Source organism: Pleuronectes platessa, chromosome 20 (genome assembly GCF_947347685.1).
Source record: "Pleuronectes platessa chromosome 20, fPlePla1.1, whole genome shotgun sequence".
In the NCBI taxonomy this organism is placed as follows: domain Eukaryota; kingdom Metazoa; phylum Chordata; class Actinopteri; order Pleuronectiformes; family Pleuronectidae; genus Pleuronectes; species Pleuronectes platessa.
Window position 1 is genome coordinate 3,274,948 of NC_070645.1, and position 24,716 is coordinate 3,299,663.

At 40.5% G+C, this 24,716-nt stretch overlaps 1 protein-coding gene across 1 annotated transcript in view; it reads right to left on the minus strand.

Annotated features, from left to right (window-relative positions):
- LOC128425709 (E3 ubiquitin-protein ligase HECW1) overlaps positions 1 to 18,337 on the minus strand; it is a 61,668-nt gene extending 43,331 nt beyond the window's left edge. The window contains exons 1-4 of the mRNA XM_053412453.1: positions 18,308 to 18,337; positions 9,560 to 9,881; positions 8,272 to 8,379; positions 4,955 to 5,049 (exon numbers count right to left, since the gene is read on the minus strand). Of these exons, the coding sequence (XP_053268428.1) occupies positions 4,955 to 5,049; positions 8,272 to 8,379; positions 9,560 to 9,881; positions 18,308 to 18,337 (555 nt within the window). The remainder of the gene's footprint in view (positions 1 to 4,954; positions 5,050 to 8,271; positions 8,380 to 9,559; positions 9,882 to 18,307) is intronic.
- Positions 18,338 to 24,716: the final 6,379 nt, after the last annotated feature.

Consider the following 24,716-nt stretch of genomic DNA (forward strand, 5'->3'; position numbering starts at 1 on the left):
TATAGCGCTTTTCTAGTCTTGATGACCACCCAAAGCGCTTTACAGTACAGTTTTACATTCACCCATTCACACACACATTCATACAGTGCATCTAATCGAAGCACTTTGTTATTCTATGGGGGGTCATTCAGGGTTCAGCATCTTGGCCAAGGATACTTTGGAATGCAGATGGGTCAGACTGGGGATCGAACCGCCGACCTTCAAGTTGGAGGAGGACCACTCTCCCCACAGCCACACATTAGAAGTCTGATGCGTTTTTTGGCCCCAAACTAAGTGGATTTGTTAGTTTTTACCAGGGTGGGGATGATTCTGATGACTCACTCCACATGCAACCCTCTCTCTCATAAGCAATTTTCAGGCATGATCTGCAGAGGATGTCTGCAGAATTGGGTCCAGACTTCCTCCCAGGAGATCTCTCAGGGGTTTCTCGGGTCAGATGCATTAATGACAACACAAAAATATTGAGTCTTCAGGTGAGGGGTGGCCCAGCAGAATTCTGTGTCAGTGTTTTCTACGTGCATGGTACCGTTTCTTTCATCCTGAGCTATTTGTATTCCTTTTGTGTTAGAACTGTCATTAACACACCCACATATTGCTGTGAATGCTGCGAGGGATCTCCTGCTGTATTCTCAAATTGGCTCATTCAGACATTATCCAGATTTCTCACAAGGGGACTAGCCGGAGAAACTCATTGGGTTTTTCACATACAGTCAAATACAGTAGAGTGAAATGTCAGGAGGATCACTGGAGTTCAGTGCATGTCTTAAAAAACAGCTATAAGACGGTGGGAAAATGGAGGATTGGAAAATGTACAGGTTGTGTAAGGGGGATAGTTTTTTGATCATTATGGTTCAAAGGAAATTTCACGGGGAAAGAGCTGTGTCCAGCTCTACAATGGAGTCAGATTTTACCCATTTGAAAAAAAAAAACATAAATTGACCAAAGAAAAAATTAACATTAAGCTGTGAGAAGCGAAGAATTACTTTCAATACATTGAGAAACTGTAGCAAAGTCAGCGGACATCAGCTGAGTAAGTGGTTCCTCATGTGTCCCAGACCACCTCCAAATGTGATCTGTAGGTTAAGTATAAAGTCAGGAGGTAACTAACCTAGCTTAGCGTAAATATTGAAAGCAGGGGGAAGCTGCTAGCCTAACTCTGTCCTTAGTCAGCAGCACACTTAAAGCTGTACCTTGTTTGTTAGATTCAAACGCACCAGAAATCTTAAAAGCTACAACATTCCAAACTATTTCGACAATGTAACCTACATACTATTGATCAGATTGATAAATAATATTTATACAAACTACGGGCCACAGTTACTGGACAATAAACTGCAGACACCACCCGAGTATCAAGCATACTTTTTAAAAGTGAATATTAACTCATTGTGTTTGATCATATCTATGTTGATATTAAAGACTTTCAGGCAGTTCCGAGTGTCAAACTGATGAATTGCTGTCAATGCAATCTGACACACATCTTATAATCTGCATAATAAATATTAAAAAAGACAGCTGACTGATTGAGGTATTCCAAATGCATATGAAGAGAAGAGAGAAAGACATATTTATGGTTACCCAGGCTATCCAGCTGAGCCTCGTCCACCTCACGCTTCTCCTCTCGGGATGACTGGGAGACAGCAGTCCCAGCTGAAGACACAAACCATCCATCACACACAAACAAAAACAAACGCTGTGTCTGCTCTGTCTGCACTGTCTGCACCGTCTGACTGGCTAGAGTAGAGAAAAATTGAAGCAGACAAATGTCCATCCGCTGCTTCTCTTTCAGTCCATCTTCTCCGTCTTTTCCTCTCCTTCTCGACCTCAAGCTATTAAACCTGGTGCATTCTACCTCTTGCCTCCAAAAAACCTGAATGACTTACCTAAGCTGGACTATCTCCTGTTATCTCCCCACTTCCTACCCTCCCTTCCCCCCCTCCCTCCCGCCCTGTCTCCCTTCCTATGGCGGTTATTTTTATTCATTTGTCCTCAGGAAGCAAGTGCAGATCAAGTTCTGGGCCCATCAGCATTTCCAGAGGCCCACAGCAGCAGAATGGGAAGGCAAACATGGAAATCCAATCGCCCTGCTGGACATTCTCCTGATAACAGGGTGCAACTGACAGAAGCTTTGGAAGAGCAATGACAACATTGATAGAGTGACAGTAACACTGTCGCTCTGCTGCTAAAAAAAATGAATATGACAATTTCAGCATAAGAATCTATTTTAGCTATAACAATAATGCCCCATTACTTCATTACGAGATTCCACAGCCGTCGGGACTGCTGTAACCAAAGCCACAATTGTGAAAACACTCCACAAATTTAATGTAAGAGGTTATGTGTTAGTGATGCTAATTCTCTCCACAAATCAAATGCATCTAATAGCTAAAAGTAAAATTGTTTTACTTTTTTATAGGTCATTTCATTTAATATACAAAAAGCACTGTGAACAGTTTAAGACATGTTTAGGTTCTGGTTCATCACAGATACCAAATTCAATCGGCAGCATGACACAGTCCACAAAAAAAGAAGAAGACAGAGTCCTCCAGCAGATGCTGTGGCCCACACAGAGCCCTGATCTCCACCTCATCACATCGGTTACACAAGGAGACACAAGACCAGAAAAGAACTGCAGAAAGTTCCCAGAGATGAACAACCTAAACATAAAACAACCTACACAACAAGTACCCTGAGAAACTCTGCTCAAGTACTTCGAACTATTTTCAGGCTTTAACTCCAGAGGATGTCCACAGAATTGGGTCCTGAATTTCTCTGGAGGCTGCCTTTCATGAAAGAACTACACAGCCGGAGATTCTCTGCTTAGACGTGATCACAGCAACACAGAAATCTACGGAGCAGTCAGGTGAGGGAGAGTGCAGCAGTCAGAGAGGCAGGATGTACAAATTCTTCTTTTTGTTTCTTTTTCCATTTTTGCCTCTGTGGCGTGTTAGAAACCTCATCAACACATCCACTGGCTTGAGATGAATCTTGCAGAGGATCTCCTGTTCTCACATCAGCTCCTCCAGACACTTTGCTGACGTTTTAGGGACCGTCAGAGAAAGTCTAGAGGCTCTCATTCTGACATTTGCGTTCACACATCCAGCCTCACCGGAGGATGTCCAGAGTATCTCCAAAGTCATGTGCATGTCTGAAGCAGCTTTAAAAAACGTTCACTTAGCTTTAGTGAAAAAAGAGTCCTGCAGCACATGCTATGGTCTCCACTGAGCCCTGATCTCCATATCAGTTACATGAGACAGAAGACCAGAAAGAACAACAGAAAGTTCACTGAGATGCTAAAAATATCCTACAAACCAAGAACCTTGAGACACTGTGCTCAAGCACTCAATAGACTTACCTCTGTTTTAAATGCAAAGGGTATTACAATTAATAAAAAACTTTTCAACTATATTATTTGTTATTCTTTGTATTATCCTCAATTCACGACTGGTCACAGTAGAAGGGCTGGAGCCAATCCCAGCTGACATTGGATGAGAAGCAGGATAAATCATGGACAGCGTATCACAGGACTGACATACAAAGACAAACAACCATTCACACCTACAGTAGATTTAGAGTCTCCCATCAACCTAACCCAGTTTTTGGACTGAGACAGCAAGTCGAGATACCGAAAGAAAACCAACACAGATGCGGGGAGAACATTAAAATCCACAGAGGAAGGCCCAGGATTCAACAAAGAACCGTCTTGCTATGGGGCAACCACTGTTCCACCATGTCATCTGTATGTACATTTATCTTTGTTAAACATTTTTATTGCATTTTTTCTAATCTCTTGTACTCATGGGTACAACATCAGACACACAAAGTGTTGCGTGGAGCAATAAAAGGTCAACGTGCTAATTACAACCTTTATCCATCCTGACAGGTGAGAACACATTTCTGAGGTTTTCATGCAATGTGTCAGTACAGAGCAAATAGCATACAGTTCCACTCTCATCCATCCTTCCCAAGTTTGCAGCTTTGTTTTCTATTCTCAAGATACAATTCAACATTATGTGTAGTAATACACTCACACTCTATACTTACAGTTGGAAAAATGGGGGCTCAATATACCTCTGTAGCCCACACGTCATCTCTGCTTGAAGCTAGAGGCTCCTGGCTTCATTAGCCTTCACTACTGTAACACAACTAACAATTGTGCTGCATTGTGGGTAATTTTGGCCCCAGGTGGAAGAAGAATGAGTTGAACAAAAACTCTTGGTTCTGCTAAATCAGTTTTGACCCTCTTGTCAAAAACTGTCAGTGTTGAATTAATAAAGTGATATCTAGTCTTTTATGTATCTCGTCTGGGACGGTACTTCCCAACGTCCCAAACAATTCACATTACATAAGCTTTGGCGCTGAAAGGTCCAAGTCGGTTAACACTGGGTGGTGTTGTGTGGGTTATGAGCCATGTTCAACCCATAAAGGCTGATTATTTCGTACATTTTTAAATGTATTTCATCACAGTAAAGTCAAATTATTTGTTTACAGCTCAACAAACATATTTAAAGGCCCCATATTTATCACCTTTATGGGATTTAATTTGAGTTATCCCAGGAAATTTATTTTACACAATATTGGCCCTTTAAGTGTGCAGTATCTCTTTATTAGTTAGTGACATATTTACCATCTTCATATGGAATACTGGTTAAATCCCCCAGACTCAGGTAATAATTAGGCTGCATTAGGTGATTTTCTTCCAAATTTAGGAAATTGAGTTTGCCTCAAAATTTAAATACCTCGTAGGATGCCTTAAAATGTTGAATTTTCCTGTCCTAAAGCTTCCTCACAACTAAGCTTGATTGACTGACTGACAGAAATTAACCAAACTTAGGGAGCTGGACTGCTTTCCCTGTAGACACTGGACAAACAACACTGAGTGACCAATGAAGGTACACAACTCTCAGACAGCTCCACATGTCAAAATAAAGCCAGGAGGAATGGTGAGACTCACGGGTGCCGGGCCCTTCTTGATGGTTACAGTGGGTGTTGTAGCTCTCAGTGCTCCAGTGACGCCGTGGTAGTACCTGAAGCAGACCTGGGTCTCAGCTGAGGAGGACACACACATGTAAGGAAAAGGGAGGAGGCAATAATGGAGAGAAAATCAAACAAGGATTAGTTTAATTTCAACACTGCGTGTAATTTTACATATTTATACCTGAATTTTCAAAATGTGCCTGTTACACAACAAATGTTTGTCCAAGGTGCTTTGACAAGTCTGTTAAAATTGCTGTTGAGTTGTTCCCAAAGGACAGGCAAGCTCTTAAAACAACGCTCTCATTACTGAATAGGCTGGTGACAAAATTAATTCAACCCTGTGAACAGCATATTCCAAGCTTGAACCCTTGGTATGAGGCACAGGCTCATCAACATGTTGGTTCAGAGTCTGACATTCTCTGTCCTGAACATATTTATTTTACAATGATAAATACCACAACACACTGATCGGGTAAAACCTTGAGTCCAATACTGCGCACTCAGCAATTTCCTTTGAGCTGGGAAAACCCCCTAATAAAAGCAGATTAAGCAAGAGTGCATTTTCTATACAAGCTGGAAGTGTTTGACCATCCACAATGAATTGGAACAGTTGGCCAATCAGAGCAGATGTCACATTATCAGGAGGTGGGCCTTAAAGAGACAGGAATGTGTACCGTTGTTGTACTAGAGTACTAACATAAAAATAAATTATTCCGATGTTCCTCGCTTACCGCCGCCATTACCTCTTTGAAAAACTATTGCTATTGAAGCACAATGGATAATGGGACATGTCGGGCCGGGAAGGATCCTTGCGGTGGAGCCTCAGTTGGTCAAGGGTGGAAGGACGCAGTAGTTGGAGCTTTCGAATTTAGACACTAGTCGCGTTGCTGTGGCATAATGGGTCTACAAATGCCATGAATGCCATAAATACACTGTCTTTACAGTCTATTGGATATTTATTCATTTTGGAAATATCCACATATAAAAAACTGTGTAGGGTCTGTAGTTCAACACAGACGATCACATGTGGATAATTTGGATTTGCCGCAGTAACGAAGCAAAGCTCTACAATCACATTAAATAACAAACTATTTTATAATCGAATGTGAAATAGTTTTTGAAAGACAGATCTGTGAACAGATTATGATAATGGAAACTGGTTGAATGTGTTCTGTGCTTCAGCTTCAGCAATCCCTTTGAGTCCCACCTGTTACTGTGACAGCTTTTCAATATACTGTGAACTTGATTGTTTCTTTATGTGCTATTTTTGTCTGATATGATATGAAAATTCTCTTTGTAAAATACAGATGAAAACTAGAACTTAGAAAAACAGCAAAAAAAATTGTTTTCTATCCGCCAGTGATGCTTGTAGGCTTCCTGAAGTAAACAGCAGTATTGAGTGAGGAATATTTATAAAAGGTAGTGCATTAGGCTTCATCCTGACACAGATAAAAATGCTCTTAAAATTTAATATAATAGCTTCAGTCCTATAAAGCCTAAAACTTGTGTAAAATGCCTCCTCTGCCTGTGATAGAGTGGATGGTGTTACTGAATGGAAACACCTGCACATTTTATGCTGATAAATTTATACTGCATCATATGAGCATCTCTCTCACTCCCGCACACCGTTCCCTTCGCCCCTAAACACAGCAATTGTGCACCATTTGTGATTGTCTCCTATTTTGCATCCGTTTTCACTCTGTTCTGTTTCTACATGAAACGCTGTAACTTTCCCAGAGACTGGTGTTAACGTGCTGCATCAAATATCTCAGAGCTTACAGGACCGTGTAGTTTTCAATAGACCAGATTAAAAAGCACCATAGTGAAGGCCACTTGGCATAATAACTGGGAAATTATAATTGATGATTGACATAATTTTTCCGGTATAATTAAAATCATAACAAGTAGTGAGAGTACTGTATGAACGCTTATATTTGACTTCCAACTAAAGTTGCTCTCAGACATGCACTGAACATTCTCCAGTGGGGTAATATTTGTGTGCGCAAATGTGAGACTGACAACCTCTGAACTTGCTGCAACTCTGGCCAGTCCTCAAGTAATAAGTTCGCAGAAAGTCCGGAGGAGGCTGTGATGATGTGAACTCTTCAGGGGAGAGTATCCCCTGCTGCGTTGTGCATGTGGAAAAGGAAAATTCTCCAGACAAAGTCCAGACTAAATTCTCCGGAGGTCTTGTCTGAAAACAGCTGGAAGCTGCCTCACATCCTACCCCTTCAGTGCAACATGGCTGTGTTTATCTGTTTGGTTTGCACAAGCCAGTGTGGGACAAGTTTTGCAGTATTTGTTTGAATCAAAAGCTTGATTCAGCATTAACTGCAAATGCCTGCTTGCTGCCACTAGAGATGAGTAGTAATGAAACTGAACCATAACCGTGCACTGTAAAGTGAACTCATTGTGACACACCGCGTCCAGTAAACTGCTATTGGAGCTGCTGTCAGTCTTCAGAAATGATTTCCCTCTGTGGAATGACATCATCGTAACTGACTACTGAATAGGTTTCCTCATCCCAGTGTGAAGTCAGTGTGGACATGACACAGACTTTTCTCTCTTTTTGACAAAATGAACCAAACTATTTTAGAATAGGTAGCTACAATTTGCCAGTGTCTGCTCAGCGATTGGTTTCATCTTATCATTACAACATTTTCAGCACCTTTTAACAGAGCGACTGAATGTGTCCATCTTTCAAATGAATATCAATCAATCAATCAATCAAATTTTATTTGTATAGCCCATATTCACAAATCACAATTCGTCTCATAGGGCTTTAACATGGTGTGACATCCTCCGCCCTTAACCCTCAACAAGAGTAAGGAAAAACTACTAAAAAACCCTTTTACAGGGTAAAAATACGTAGAAACCTCAGAGAGAGCCACATGTGAGGGATCCCTCTCCCAGGACGGACAGAAGTGCAATAGATGTCAAGTGTCGGAAAACATCATCAAGATTAAAGTTTTTTGCAGCATTGATGAGGGTAAACATTTTGAAGGATAACTTCAATACTATATGTCAAGCAGTCCTGCTGCAATCATAGTTTATGGTCAGCAGCCAGCAAGATCATGATCCACCATCAAGATCGGATGCCAGTATAGTCTATAGTAATTGTCCACTGCATCAGCTGCGTGACTTTAATTCATAAATATTGTGCATAGATGGTTTTATAATAGCTGCTTTTGACTAAGCCTGCACAGCATGTGAACTGCACACAGAAATGGGCAAACATTTTATCATATATAATATGAAACAACTTGTGGCCTTGCAGGGTTTTTTATAACTTACAGTCAATGATGTTGGAGCTGGAGTCAATTTTCCATACTATCTGTCCCCTGTGGGAGCCGTTGATTCCTCGGTTCTTATAGTCCAGAAAGTTCTCCGACAAAGCCTCATCTGCAACGAGAGGAAACTGATGAAACCACAGTCTCAGTTGGAAGTCGTATCATTTTATATTCCATTTCCCAATTCCACTCAGCAAAATAAATACATTTGATTCTTGGGGAAGAGTTGTTAATGACACTGCAATTTATTCACCAACAATGCTTTCAGGAATTTTCCTCAGTAAACAATTTCTGAAACAACACTACATCAAGAGTCCTAACCGCCAAGTGTTTCAATAACATCGTGACTGCAATTGAGGAAGCAAATCTTAGTAATGTGATTAATAACCCTAACCCAGCCATGTTAGTGTCATTTAATATAATTTGATAAGGTTGAGGATGATGGCAATATCATTCGGGTTTTTTTAAGGTGTTTTGGTCACAAACCAAAATGAGGGACATATTTAAATTTTGACCTGCTACTTGTGCTAGATAAAAGCTTAGGGATCAAAGACATTTTAATTATCTGGGGACCACGGATGTGTATCCTGTAGATGTCAAGATATTTCCCTCTGAACCCCAAAATGTCAAACTCATGATGAGGCCAGATGAAGAGCAGATGAAAAGTCAGGAGATCTCCAAGGTCGGTCGGCTTCTAGTAGTTTCTGTCCAAGATTTTGTGGCAGCCTGGAGGCTAGCACTTTGATCATGACTGACTGAGGACTGCCAAAAGGGAGCGGCATTTATTAACGACCAGGATGGCTGTCACTGATGCGGAAAAATCTGTTGAGTCCGTTATCAAGACAGTATTAAACAAGGTGGATGGAATATTATCTATAATGGAATAAACAAGTAGTTTGTAGTCTGTTTATAAAAGCTTATACAGACAATAGCACACAAGATCTCTTATATTATTATGACAAGGGATAGCTTTTTTTTTGGGTAATTAAAAAAATTATATCACCACAAATTAGAAAATGGCGGACTGCATAGTCTTGATAAATAATAGGAAACAGTGCATTGACATGGCGAGATGGGGCATTAGCCTTAGCAGAGGTCAACACTGTAAGACCATTAGATTACATTATAATCAATATAAGTATTGCCTCGTTGCAGATTGTTAAGTGGCAAAGATTACGATTGTCAACCTATCTTGTAGCTTTTGAGGCTATTGTCATTAAACTAGATAAACAGTATAATTCATCTTGTATCAAACTCTAATATTCAGGGTCATCATGTTATGTCTCACTTACCAACTTGATACATTCCAATCCAGTCTCCAGCATCCACGTCCTCCTTGATGTCCCATGTGATAACCAGGTCCTCAGACTGACCTATGGTGTAGTGGGAGGAGCTGATGGTGAGGGTGGATCGGGCATCCGGCGAGACCAGATCAGTGTCACTGGTGGACCTTGCCAGCCCAAGCATAAAGGCCTCCTGGTTCAGGCCGTTCACAGCGTAGCTGTCTGGGCCGTAGCTGTGACGAACCGCACCCTTGCAGCGTTGGCGGGTCTGGCTGCTGCGAGTTGGGGAGGCCATAGCCGCTAGGCCCAGGAACCTATTCTGGTACAAGTTCTACAACAGAATACATCACAAGAAGCTTTTTAGTTGAATAAAAAGGCTTTTGTTCTGTAGACAAAATAAAAAAGTAAAATGAGAGAACAGTAAATCCTCAAATAAATAACAATCATATCAATGGACAACAGATGGCAAAAATATTAGTACTCATCCAAAGAATGCTATCCAAATTAGCAGTCATTAAATAATACTAAATATGTCAACTTCCCTGCAAACACAGGCTGTGTCTTTTAGTTTTGTTTTTTTTATTAATTTGCAACTGTGTCAGAGAAATTCTAAATTACGTCTATTGTCATTTAGTGTGTTATCTTGGAACTGGATTTGTCAAAAACACAAGACAGAATTACCTCATACAAAACACCCTGTAATCATACAAAACTACAATTAATGTCTGTTGTGACAACTTCCCAGTACTGGATGGATCAAATACCAGAAACCAAATATTCAACCAAAATATAAAACACCACAACCTTATTGTGTTCATAATATAATAGAATCAGTTAATGAAAAGTAACCTGTCAACATTAACCTTGCCAAACCTGAAGAAATGGTTTAAATGTGTGGAATGACCTAAGAGTTTAGTGTCTGTGCAGCGTGGATGCTGTGATCACGGCAAGATGCAGCATCATAACCAGGAAGTCCACATGCAAGGGAGTGAGTTTTTCACCCTGGCATCTCAGATCAGATCAGAGAATGTTCCAGTTAAGACGGGAGCTCCAGGGCACCACTCAGCCAGCATCGACGGATCGGGCAAAATGCTGAAGCACTAAGTGTGTGCAGTTGATGATGAAGAAAGAGTATACCCAATACAATTTGAATGTGTTTGCTTATGTCACCATATGATATGACTATTAGTGAAAAGCCAACATCAGTGTGGATTAAGCCTAAAGTTATATCAGTATATTGCTTTGTAAAATACTGTTTTTTATTAAAAACAATTAGAATTTTGACATGAACACACAACTATAAATATACATATATATATGAATATATTTATGTATGTATGCATATAAACATATAAAGGTGGGTAAATATGACAGACAAAGACAAACGATGAAGGATGTTTCATGTTGGTGAGCATGCATAGGAGAAGGTGGCGGGTTATTGTGTTAGCGGGTGAAGCGGGTGCACTGACCTTGAAACTACAGAGCTGCATCAGCATAATGACCAGTCAACCCAAAGCAGACCAAAACCTAAGGGAGGTGGGAGGAGAAGGGTGGCGTGTTACAAACCACAGAACAAAAAGCAGAGGCAGGGAATGTAGCGGGTGAAAGTGTGTGTGCACTTGTTTTAGAGGATGGGGGGGGGGGGGGGAAGCTCATCATCATCATACTTTTATTCTTTGTTAGATAAGAATATGAATTATTGAGGAGTGTTAGCACAGATGCACAGACAACAGGATACTGAGAGACAAAGACAGTTTGACCTCCACCCAGAAGAAAGAGCAAATGCCGATATACAACAGACAGACACAACAGCAGGGTCTAATGATGGTCAACGTAAAACAGACAGATACAGCGTCAATGCAATGTGCATCGCTCGATGGTCACATGGTTTGCTTGCATTGTTGCAGTGGAAAGAAAAGCCTGCACATGAAACCAACAGTAGCATCAACATTGCGATGTGTATGCGTTTGTTTGAAATGTGATTGGTCCAGTGAAGGTGGTTCACCTCGGATATGAAAGAGCTTTTTGTGGCCAGTATTCATCAGCACCACACTGGTCGTTCATTAGAGGACTTTAACCTCTGGTCGGTTGTGGCTACAATATCCTTTTACTGTGTGGTGCCTGTGGACAACCCAAATTAAATCATAAAATTGCTGTGTCATGGCCCTCAACTCTCATTACACTTGCTCACTGTGCTTCAACACCTTGCTGGGTGTGTATTTTTGTAACATCCCAGTTACAAAAATGTAATTTTTAACATAAATCCACATATTGTAGGAGAATTACAAACGTTTCGGACAGTTGTCCTATTGTATCAGCATGTTCTCAATCTGCCCCTGCGTATAATTAAGAAAAACATTCATATCAGAAAATGAAATGAAACACTGCTTCTGTCTCTCTTCCCAAAAAGAAACAATAGTGTATTTTTTTAAGTCAAGTGCGAGTGGATATTGATAATGAAAAGCATCAAACATGGTTATCACAATTGCAAAATAGCAGATACTCTCCCAGATACTCTCACTGTCCTCACAGGACGCAAGAAGCGATCAATTTCACATGATCCTTTTTCTCATGTCAATATTTTCTTATTGGCTGTCGTAAGTCAATAGAGTGACTCCATTCTTATATTATGTCTATGATGACTTCTTTGTAGTAAACTTGTAACAGTCTCCAGCGGTGGCTGTGACTGCTGTAGCTATAACTACCATAAGAGGCTGGCATACATACAAACTCAAGGACACAATGGTGTGCACAGTGACACACATATGCAAATAAGCCAAAGCCCGGTTGGGCATATATGAAAACTACACAAACACATTTCAAAGTTACGCTTAAATCCCCACAGTCCTCATTAGTCATATCGCAGGATATTAGTACGATGTCGTAGCCTGCTGTGGCATCTGGAGGGATAAGTCCCCAGTTGTTCTTCCCACTTACTCAGACACTCGCGTAATTAACCGATATAATTGCATTCAAGACGACGTGATTATGAATTCAGTGCACATGTAGAGCAGATACACATGTAGAGCAGATAAACATGTAGAGCAGATACACATGGAGAGCAGATGTAGAAGAAACTAAAAATCCTCAGCTGGACCTGAGATGATCCAGAACTATGGCTCTGTAATGACCTTCATTCTAGTCTTCTAGTTGTAGTCTTGCTTCAACGTACTGTATTATTATTAATCATCTAGTGTTTCCCTTATATGCATTTTGCAGAAGCGGCCCAACGAAGAGGGCTATTAATTTGAAACAACGGTTGAACGTGGTGACACCCTGCTGAGCTGACAATGGCTGACATAAGAAGAAAGGCAGATTTAACAAACTTAAGTTGGATAGGTTGTATTGCCTTTTGAGACCTACTCCAAATGCCGCTTCATTAGGCATGTGTGCCACCGAGGTACAACAACACTTTATCGTCAGACATCAAGAATAGTGGGAGAAATCAAAATTGGATTGAACATTTTCATGACCCTGTTGTGACAGTGTGAATGTCTCTCTGTGAATTGACAGGCTACGATTCAGGGTGTGCACAGGAGAGCATGGCGCTGCTTCCAGTTTCCGATAACATGATCTAGCCATCGTCCTCCTCCGTTTCCCTTTCCTAGCTACTTTAACCTGACCCCTTTCCGTCAATTTTGAAAAGCCGGCCGGGTCTTATTAAATATATGAAACTCCTACCATACTATGAATCATTACTAACTTGATACAGTATGTAACACATTGTGAATGTCATGGAAACATATTTACTACAGCAGCTACATCATATGATTAAGTTGTTTTCAGAGTTGAGAGAGAACATTGAAACCACCTCCCCCCTCCTATAATAAGTAGTGGAATAATAGTTCCATTTTGTCAAATATACCCCGGAAGTGTTAAGTTACCTTACATTCAGTGACTGACCACAAGATAAAACCTGACCCAATCTTTTTTATATAAGTGTAAGTTACACAGTGTTAATTATGTGTAAGTATCTGTTTATTCAGATTTCACCGAGTTATAACTCCAGCAACAAGAGAAGACACTACAGATTTTAAATTACCTGAACTGTGTCACAGCTTCTGCTGCTGCTATAACTGCTTGGCCAGTTCTGACCTTTGTCAGTCAGCCGTGACAGAACAGGACTTAGAGTGGTTAGGGTGACGTCTCCAATGTTATTGTGTCCTATATACTATGTGCGTAGCCATGGATGAAATATGTCAAGACATAAAGCGTTGCTTTTTAACTGTTTTAATTTTAAACTGAAGTGGGTGTTGAAGGGGGTTGTTCGCAGCGCCAAGTTTATCCATCCTTCCATCCATCCATCCATCTTTTCATCTATCTATCTATCTTCCATGTTCCTTACTTTTAACTGGTAGGATAATATTTGAGCCCGTGCCCATATCCAACACAAGCCTGTAAGGCAGACATAAGGCCCCCAGCGCATCATCTAATGGGGAAAGATGGATACATTGAAGAAGTGTGGTTTCATATAAAGAGCTAAATATGAGCATTCGCCAAAAAGTAATATTATCTATAGTTATAAATGTAAGGATTCTCAAGTCACTCATCCACCAATTGTTATCAGCTGATAAGAAGATTCAATCAAATGATGCAAACGGTGCAAAACTATTTTTCTTTGCAAGACTAAAATGGCTTCTTTTGCAACACCTTTCTGGCAGTTCTACAAGGTATCTGAAAGAAACACAAAGCTTTTGTGGAGAGAGAGAGAGAGAGAGAGAGAGAGAGAGAGAGAGAGAGAGAGAGAGAGAGAGAGAGAGAGAGAGAGAGAGAGAGAACCTCAATAACAATGAAACCACAACAACCCTGCAGCAAGGTCAGAAACCAAGGAAAAATATCAGCCAAAAATTCTCTGTTCACAAACCACTGTCAATTGTTGAAGAGGAAAGGTTCCGATGACTCATGTCCTACTTGGATCCGCTCCGCACTCTGCCAGGGCCTAAATATTATGCTGATGTTTGTTATAACAAATACTGTAGAAACAGGGTTCAACCCCTTGATTTAGAAACATCAACAAACAAATTGTTGGAGGCAGCCCAGCACAGATTAAATCTGAGCCACTGTACACCATCGCTACAGTTCTCAATCTGATGAGAGACTGTATACTCTTATATATACAATATTTTTACTTTCTGACAAAAACACATGCAAATATTTAAAAGTTGATCAGAAAATATGCGATCAAAATGTTTTTCTTTCAGTCTATTTGAATCAGAACATTGATCTGAGCCCATAAAGAAACACACACAAACGTTCCCAGCTCAGGGGCTGACATTAGGTGAGTGTGTGTGTGTTAAAGGCCCAGACAGAATCAGCGCACCTGCAGAGAATGTGAACTGGATATCTCTGATCATGGTTTTGAGCACTTGTGATGAAATTTCTTACTATTATTTGAACACTAACAAACCAAACAATAAATCTATTAATGGAGAAAATAATCAGTGGATTCATCCAAAGTGAGAATAATCACTATTTAAAAGAGCTCAAGCTCATTCTACAACGACAATAAAATCCTGAATAAAGATCAATGCATTATTAATACTAATCTCACACCATAGTATATAATAGTATAAAGGTCACAGGGAATTTTGTTTTAACATTGAGTCCCTCTATGTGACATGTTACAGTTAGATGGTTCTTGTTTTAACCATAGATCCATTCAATTCCATCTATTCCAGATATCTGTCTGTATGTTGAAGGCATATATTGAGAACAAGAAAGCCCAGTGTCGAATTTGGTGCAATTTGGACATGCCATATGTTCAATAATAATAAAGATTGCATACACATAACCAGGCAAACAGAGCTCTGTAGCTGCATTGGGTTGGAGGTTGAGCAGAGCGCTAACAGGCGGACTGAATTGAACATGTCCATGTCCTCAGATAACCTACATGAACCACCAGTGTTTCCTGTGATGAGTAATGAGCACAATCGTATGACACACAGGGACAGTGCCACTCTGCCATTAAAAATCAATGCCATACTAACATATACCATTGGCATATTCCAGTAACCACTGTCTGTCTGTCTGTCTGTCTGTCTGTCTGTCTGTCTGTCTGTCTGTCTGTCTGTCCTATTGCAGGTACATTTTTAAATGTCAGAAAGAAAGATGCAAGCACCAATACACCAAAGGCCAAACAACAGCCCATTCAATATGTTTACAATGGTGTCATTTTGTTTCTATAGCCCATATTCACAAATTACAATTTGTCTCATAGGGCTTTACAAGGTGCAATATCCGCTGTTCTTAACCCTGAACAAAAGGAAAACTACCCCAAAAAAAACTATTAACAGGGGAAACAACTTGTGAAGGATCCCTCTCCCAGGATGAACAGAAGTGCAATAGATGCCGTGTGTAACTGAACATATAAAAAAGTGTGTAAATGTTTTAAGTATTTATAAATAAGAAAATGTTATTGCCAGTAATGGTAGATTATGTGAGTAGGCATAATGTACAATCAGTCATGTTGTTATCATAGTCCATGATCAGCTGCCATCACGATTACAATCCACCACCACCATTAATTCTTAAGTGGACATGTGCTAGGTAAGTTGTGACATCATTGTTGTAAAAACAGATACACGGAAACCAGAGTTTTTGAAAATGTCCTCTTTGGAAGTGTTCGTAAAAGAGATATAAAAGTAAAAGACTAATAATCTCCTTTATAGTGACTTAAACAAAGTTCACATGTGGACGAGAGGCCCAAACAGAGAGGAAAAAGTTTTTGCCTTCCAAATTGTGTGCACATTAGTGTGGAGAGGGCATCAGTGTGGCGAATGTTAAAAATCGTCACACCTTTCTGTTTTGTGAGTCTTTCAAACTTCTGAGATTAATACAGAAGACAGTCCAGTCAGCTGGTTCTACATGTTTCAGATCAGAGCCAGAGTGACAAAACATCCCAGTGCTGAGTCAGCGCTCTATCTTCTACAGAGGGAGACTGGTGTCCCACTGAAAACAGTCAAATTGCTGCTCTTTTTAATCTCCACAATGTGCGCAGAAAGCCAGTACCAGCACAAATCTAATCTACACAGCTCAGGACATAATTATATAGATGTGAACACGTGGCAAAACTTCCTATTTCAATACAGTATGTTCACTATGATGTAAATGGTTTCAAAGGTCAGCAGTGTTGTGGCAGATACAGTACATGGACACTTGCTTAAAGGAGTAACATGAATAGAAGTTGATGCGCACTACACATTTGAAGGCTGATGGCGTCACAGCGACACAACCAATCTGTCCCAATTGGAAGGCTCCTTCAAATGTGACATATGTGTCCTTCCACCCCCGAGCAACGGAGGCTCCACTGGTTGGATCCTTACCCACAACCAATCCCACGGTTCATGCGCTTCACTGACAAACTGTTGGCGGCAGCAGGTGAGGAGGAATGGTAGAAGGATTCATTTTTTAATTTAAGTATCGACTTCAACTCAACATAAGGGTGCACAAAAACACATCTTTTGAGAATCTTTCATCAACCGAAGAACTTTCTCGTCTGTATCTGTTGCTAGGCGACGGCTGTAAGGGCGGGACAAGCTGCTGTGCAATAAGAAGACCACATTGTCTCATTTCGGTTCAAAGACCATGTCCTTCTAAGGTTGCGGCCCCCCTGATTTGAGACACACATAGAGACTTCTTGGGTAAACCACGACACTCTAAAGCTACGTGAGTGCATGTGTTCTGGAGACAAGACCAACCTCACAATAACACTAACACTAAAATTACACGTTGCGAGAGGAAATGGGGGCGTGTTAATGGTAGGCATAGTTAGTGGGAAATAGTCATATTTAGAGTGGTTTCTGTAGTAATGGTCACAAGCTGTAGGTCATAATAACAACCACACTCATAGTTGATTTGTAGCTCAGAGTCACGTCTAGCCCTTAAAAAGTTGTTGCTGCTGCTCCATGGAAAATACATATTTGTTTGTGTTTTTTTACATCTACATCTCTATTTTATATTCTGCAGTGTTTTGATTGTTTCTATCTGTGAAGTGTCCCTGAGTGTCTTCATGGGCACCCATAAAATAAAACTATTATTATAATTATAATTGCACCATTTAATGTATCCCCCGTTATAGCCAAAACAAAAGGCCACAAAAACGAAAGCAGCCATGTATGGTGTGATGCTCCAGGATTTAAGAGGATTTCAGGGAATGGGAATCCCCCACACAACGAGGGGAAGGGGAAGCCTCACGGTCGTAGTAAGACCCCGAATCAGGGGAAACTAGGATAAGTACGGCTGTGGGGCCCAGGCGTCTCCGGCGCCGAACACCATTTAGAAAATTAATGAATTTCATGTTGCGTGGCTCCCTGGGGAATATAGTCTCCCTTGCATGGCAGATGACTGAAGGTCCTTTCTCACCCGTGGTGCCGCTGCAATTCGGCAAACATCTAACCGCTCATAATAGCAAATTTGACCTATTTTTTTATGATAGAATATTAACTTTTAGAGATGATGTGTACGGAATTTAGACATCCTCTGACAGGCGATCTCAGTGGCGTGCTACCCGAGGACAGCTCAGCCTGTGTGGTCAATTCAACAAGAAACCGAAACAACCCGTCGTCCTGCGCCTGCTTCCTTTTGGCGGTGAATTCCGCTCAAACTCTAGAGAAGGATTCAGCGCAGCGTGTCCCCCCCGTCCCCCCCGACAAGGAGGAGGTGCTGGGCCGCCGCTGGGGGCTGACATGACGGCGAGGCTCCCATCGCATCACCCCCAGCGTTCACCGAGCAACAATGGAGGCCGAGGAGGAGACCTACCTGGGACAAAACGAGCTGCCGGTGGATCATTCTCCAAGCACGGTGCCGGTGAGGACGAGGGAGAGGAGGCTAATTTCCGCCGAGCTCCATTTTTGTCCACGGTTGAAGCGGGGAAGGAGGGAGACAAAAAACAGCAGAGAGAGAGGGATGAGACATGGGAGAGAGAGAGAGTCACATCCTCTCCTCTTCCTCTGGACCTCAGTCAAGATAGATACAATGAAAGGAAGTATTTCCGGTCCCAGCTAAAACCACGTTGAAATACTTTGACATTTCACGTTTTATTGTGCATTTTTTGGATGTTTATTTCGATTTTTAATTAATATGTAATAAATAGAAATGAAGAAATTCCCTCCAAACGCACTTATTGCGAATTGCCCTCATTAGATTGTATATTTTTATATTACTTATGTGTCTTTTATTATTTAATTTTGTATTATTTTATCCCTGGTCCTTTTAAGATTTTGTATTGTATAATTTGCGGTCTTTGATTTTAAATGACTGCTTGTTGTCTTTGGTGTTTTGTATTTGTTCCGTTTACATTTTACCTCTTCATGAGGCACTTATTTATTATTATTAATAAAACATTACATAATAAGAACAAAAACATTAATAATAACAGTTGTATTAATAACATTCAAAATTAAGGAGTATTTTCACTTGCAATTGTGCAAATAACTATTCTGATCAAATTACGCAATTCAGAGTGAAAATACTCTTATTTTGAAGGTTACACTCGTCATTTTCGACGTAAACATGTTCACCTTGACGTAGTTGGGTACCATAGCCCTACAGCCAATCAGGGAACGCGCTTCTCTCCTCTCGTGCGCTGCTGCCTCCTCATCTCCTCGCCTCCACCCGACAACGCGTGCATAAACACGCAGTTTACGTGTCCATCAACATACGCCCCCCTCCCTCTCGTGCTCGGACTCGTCTCTCCTCTCCTCTGTTAGAGAGATGCAGCTGATTCGAGGAGGCCCGTTCACTTGTCACTGCTAAAACAGGCTACAGGTGAAATAAATAATAGAATATAATTCCTTGTAATGCCATTGCAATCCAGTCAGTAAATTTAAAAAAGCAAGAATAATCATATTAAATATATAAAAAAATAATATTCAGGGAAAATATAACTTGAGATATAGACTCTAACAATAAATAGAGCATTTGTTCTAACAGCAACAGCTGATATACAAAACAACCCTGGATCAGCCCCATGATCTGTGTCGGCATTAAAATGTAATGAGTTCTTTCCTGACCCATACTGCATCCCTCCACCAGGTTCCATGGTAATCCATCCAGTTCAAGGCAGGAAATAAGAAAGAAAAGAGAAAGAGCTTCTGAGCTGCCATCATCATCTTTTAGCCAATGAGAGGGTTGCAGCTGAGCTGGATTTTCACATCATCTTGCAAACAAAGATGTAAGAGTTAAAATGTGTAACTGTTTGGTTCCGCTCCACAAATTGGATTTCAAATACTACAAAGAAAATTCTTCATTTCAGGAAACATGAACATAACAAAATGACGAACCACACCTGGTCATTGACTCATAATATATACTTCAATCACTTTGAGATTTTAAAAACAATATAAATCCCTGCTTATTTTAATGTTGTTTTTCTGAAGTTACTACAATTTAAGCTAAATATAAATATAATAAAAAGTATCATCCTGGTCACCCCCAAAAATATCCACATTGTCATATCCACAGGATTTGGTGTTTTGTCCATAAAATGTAGAAAGAAATATGACAACTCCAAAATCAAATAGTGAAGAAAAGGGAATTTCCCAGAGTGTAAGATAACATATTCTAACCTCTACTTCAGTCTTTCAAAGCTTCATTCTCTGCCCGCTCACACTCTCCTCCATGTAGCGTTGACTTTTGTCAGTGTCACTCTAGAGGTTCACAGTGTGGATGGTGAGCTTGGCAATGAGCTCCACATTTCTATCTACAAGTGCCATATTTTCAGTTTATTACACTGGCTTTTATTGATTTACTTTTATGCTTTTCAAGGATGATGTGGTTTACCTTCTTCTCCAGGGAGAGCTCCCTCTACTTGACCCGGTCACACGTTTCCATCAATTCCTTTTGGACCATTTGGTGCTCGACCTGCTACATTTGAAGATGAGCATTCGAGGATTTTACCTTTTTCTCTGTTGTTTTAACCTCATGGTCATCCATTTGAGCTTGGTCTCTTGCAATATTCACCTGGCTGGTCAAGTCTTTCTCCTTTCTCGCCATGTTAAAAGTCTGTCTGATCCAGCCTCCTCTTCTTTCCACCATCAGCTCCTTCAGAGCAGCGTTAAGTGCTGCCATGGTGATAGATAGATAGATAGATAGATAGATAGATAGATAGATAGATAGATAGATAGATAGATGGATAGATAGATAGATAGATAGATAGATACTGTTGAATCCTCTGGTTGATCATTTGATGATCAGCTCCATGATATTGGCACATTTTCTTGACTTCAATGCCACCTAGAGGTGAAGAAGCTGATTTGTTGTTGCAAAAGAAGCTCTAAAAGCAAATACAAAGATCAAATATTACACGTCTTTAGGATTTTCTGTGTCATGACCTATTCAGGTTTAAAAACAAACATATGATTTAGGATTTTTCTAAGATGCCTTGTTGTTGTTCTTGTCACCATGAAAGCATTTGTTTCCTTTTGTTTGTGGTCGCTAGTGAGCTTTGTATTGTCATGAGAATTCACAGTTCCCACCGATGATTTTGTGTCGACCTCCTCTGAATGTATTCATTCACTTGGCCTCAGACAGAAAACACACACAGATCATCTGCCAATGAGATAATCATTTTTATTATTGATGCTGTATTGAGGAGCAATGTGGACTTACCTCTTCAGGCATGTAAAAGAAAGGATGTTTTTTAAAAGGATAAGCTCAAGACTACTCGTAGTGGGAGGACATATCAGTGAAATCATTAACTGCATCGATCAGAGTAGGAGGACTGTTGCTCTGGTGGCCTCTGCTGGACAGAAGCTGTTCATACCTCAGTCTTACATCACAGATTCACCGATCGTCCTCTGATTCCACAAGGGATAGATTCTGACTGTGGAGTGTAAATATACCTGGAGTGTTTCAACAGAGACAGTGTTAAAGATGACTGTTGTTATTGTGCCTTTATAACCACCGCTAAGAGATCACTATTCCATTCTGACTGTGCTCGTGCACACAGCATCACTCTACGCACTGGGAGAGTAAGTATCTAAGATATTCTGAATAGATTCATTCAGCTTTTCATATTGTCCAGAGGTGTGAATGTGAGTGTGGACAGTTGTTTGTATTTATGTTTTGTTCCTAACCTCTTTATTTAGTTTGTCTTTGGTGCAATTTCTCTTTTAGTAATGGATAATAAAATAGTTTTAGTCTAAACCAGGGGTTCTCAAACTTTTGTAAGCTGGGCCCCCCCAAAGCTGGTTAGCACCGGCCGCCCGCCACCGCCGCCCTCAACTACAACACCATATATAGAGATAGATAGATAGCATATTGGTAAGACTTTGAACGAAATTTTCTTCGTTAGTACAAAACTTTTGTGTCCTTTGTAATGTATGAAGTGTAATTAATTAAAATTTTCACTCTGACACAGTATGCTTGTTGCAGACAGAGTACCAAAGGAGATGTGTTGATAGTAACATTTAAACCAGGATGCTGTGCTCTCAACGCCTACTGCATGTGACTATGCAGTATTTTTTCATTAGTAAAACGCTTATTCAGGACAACAGCTGGAGTGCAGCTGTTTGGTCACAGCCATGGAAAACTAAGTAATGATACTGATGTGTTATGTATTCTCGTTTCTCAGGTTCGTGCTGCAGAACGATGGCAATATAGTATGTTGGGCATGGACTGTCTGAAAAACCCCTGTAGTGTCCATGTTTAATTCATTTTCATTGGCAGTGTTTTGTGTCAAAATGCTAAAAGTGTTTGTGGAAATACAGAAGGGACACGTACTTGAATTTCTACTACTATGTGCGCACATATGCGCAACAGGAGATGTGCGCAAATCTGCGCTGCAGGAGATGTGCGCCGCAGGATGTGCGCCGGCACAGATGTGCGCAGGATGTGCGCTGCAGGAGATGTGCGCCGTAGGATCTACTTGACGGGTAGTTATGTACGAGGTAGGTCTTTTAACAACTCATGTGTTTTGAATACACAAGTATCCACCATCGCTAAAACTGTGTACACATCATTCATATTGTGTTGTGTACGACCAGAGATGGGCAGTCATTTTATTATTTGTATTTGACATACGTATTTCATTACTTTTGAGAATATTTTGTAATTTGTATTTGATAGGGCCGATCAAAAATTGATTGTAATTTGTAACAAAATACTTAAGAGTGTAGTAATTTTGTATTTAAAATATTCAAAATACTTTCTCCACGAATAAAAAAAACAGTTAGGGTAAGGGTTAGAGACGAATCCATCACCTTATGCTCCACTCAGCTGAAGATCTTGGCCTGGTGGCAGAGAGTGAAACGGCTTCCTCCAACCTCCAAGATGAAGAGGAAGACGACTTCTTTGCTTTCTCAGCTAAAGGAAACTTAAGTCCAGGAAAGACAGGAAATCACACGCCAAAGCAAAGCGAAGATAGAGACCCTTCGTTTTCTGGAGGACACCAGAAAAGACCTGCTTTCTTTTCAGCAGTAACCACTCATCAAGCTCCTTTTTGTTCGATTTAACATAACCCTCCCCTCTTCAGCTCCGGTTGAGAGGCTGTTCTCGTTGGCAGGAATAATATTCCATCCGCACAGGAGGCGGTTAACAACAGAAATATTTGAAAACTTAGTTGTTCTTAAAGGCAACTAAATTGGCTACTCAGCGGTTGGGTCTCAAGAACCAAATTGGAAGGATTATTATGTCATAAAGATGTCAGTGTGAACCTGTATGAGACACTTAACACTGTAATACATGGGCGGCTGTGGCTGAGGGGTAGCGTGGTCGTCCTCCAACCTGAAGGTCGGCAGTTCGATCCCCAGTCTGACCCATCTGCATGCCAAAGTGTCCTTGGGCAAGATGCTGAACCCCGAATCGCCCCCCATAGAATAACAAAGTGCTGCAAATAGATGCAGTGTGTGTGAATGGGTGAATGTAAAACTGTACTGTAAAGCGCTTTGAGTGGTCATTAAGACTAGAAAAGCGTTATATAAATACAAAGCCATTTACCATTTAATATAGAACAATGTGGCCTGCCATGCCACTGGCCAATGTAACAGAGAAATAAGTAGGCTACCACTGGCCAAGTTTCAGTAAAAGAGAATTAAGTAGGCTACTGACTTGTTAAGTTACCTGTTCACTTTTGATTTGATTTACTATTTACCTTTATTATAATTTATTTTTCAGGGCAGAACTTGATGTAGAGTAATTTATTTAGGCTCTTTACCTGTGTACAACTGGTTTTAATTCTATATTTTGCTTTTATAGTATACATAGGCCTAATGTGTGATGCTATTGTTGTGTGATAAATACTTTCTTGTTGATACAAAGCTAAAGTTTATGTGGTGTTAAGTCCCATTAAAAAAAAAAATGATATACATAATCATTCAAGTTGTTGTCTTTGAATAGCTTTGCATAGTTACACTGACATTCTTTGACTGTTCTTCCTTTTTGTGGGGTTCACCAGAGCTTTGTGTAGCCCAAACCTGAATGCTCTGCTATACCAAATTGTGAGAAAACGGAAAATCCAGAAAAAGTATTTCCTATATTTTAAAATACAAAATACATGTGTTGTAGTTTGTTACATTTTCTGGCACCAGTATTTAGTATTTTATTTTAATACATTTATTTGAGGGGTAATTTGTATTTTGTATCAAAATACATTTTGATGTATTTTTGCCCATCCCTGCTTGTGTGTTGGAGGCAGCAGAGGAGCGAACAGTAAGAGAGAGTGGGAGAGACATAAATTGCCAATGAATGTAAAGGAGTAACCAACATTTACATCTTCCTGGGTTGGCTGCGCTTGTAGTCCAATGATATCTCCCTGTCTCCCTGTCATGCCACCCCCTCACATTATCCCCTATTCCCTTTCATTCCTCTGCACCGCCACTCACTCCTTGTCTCTCCCCATTGTTCTCACCCCCAGGCTTTCTCTGTCACCTTCTCCTCCTCCTCCTCCTCCTCCTCCTACTTCCAGTACTTGGTTTCATTTTCCCGGTCCCTCTGTCAGCTCCTCTCCATTAAGGTTGAGTCATTGAAGTACCGGGAGCAACAGCTGCCTATTCATCTTTTCCCACTGACTGAGACATGAGAGGGAGAAGGAGGAAGAGATGCAGGAGGAGGGAGGAAAAGGCAGATTCTTTTTTTTTGGACATGGATATTCTTCACGCCAGCCATATCCTGATACACACCACAAAAACAGCTAAAGTCCCACTTCAGCATCAGGAAGAGAGGATGTAGA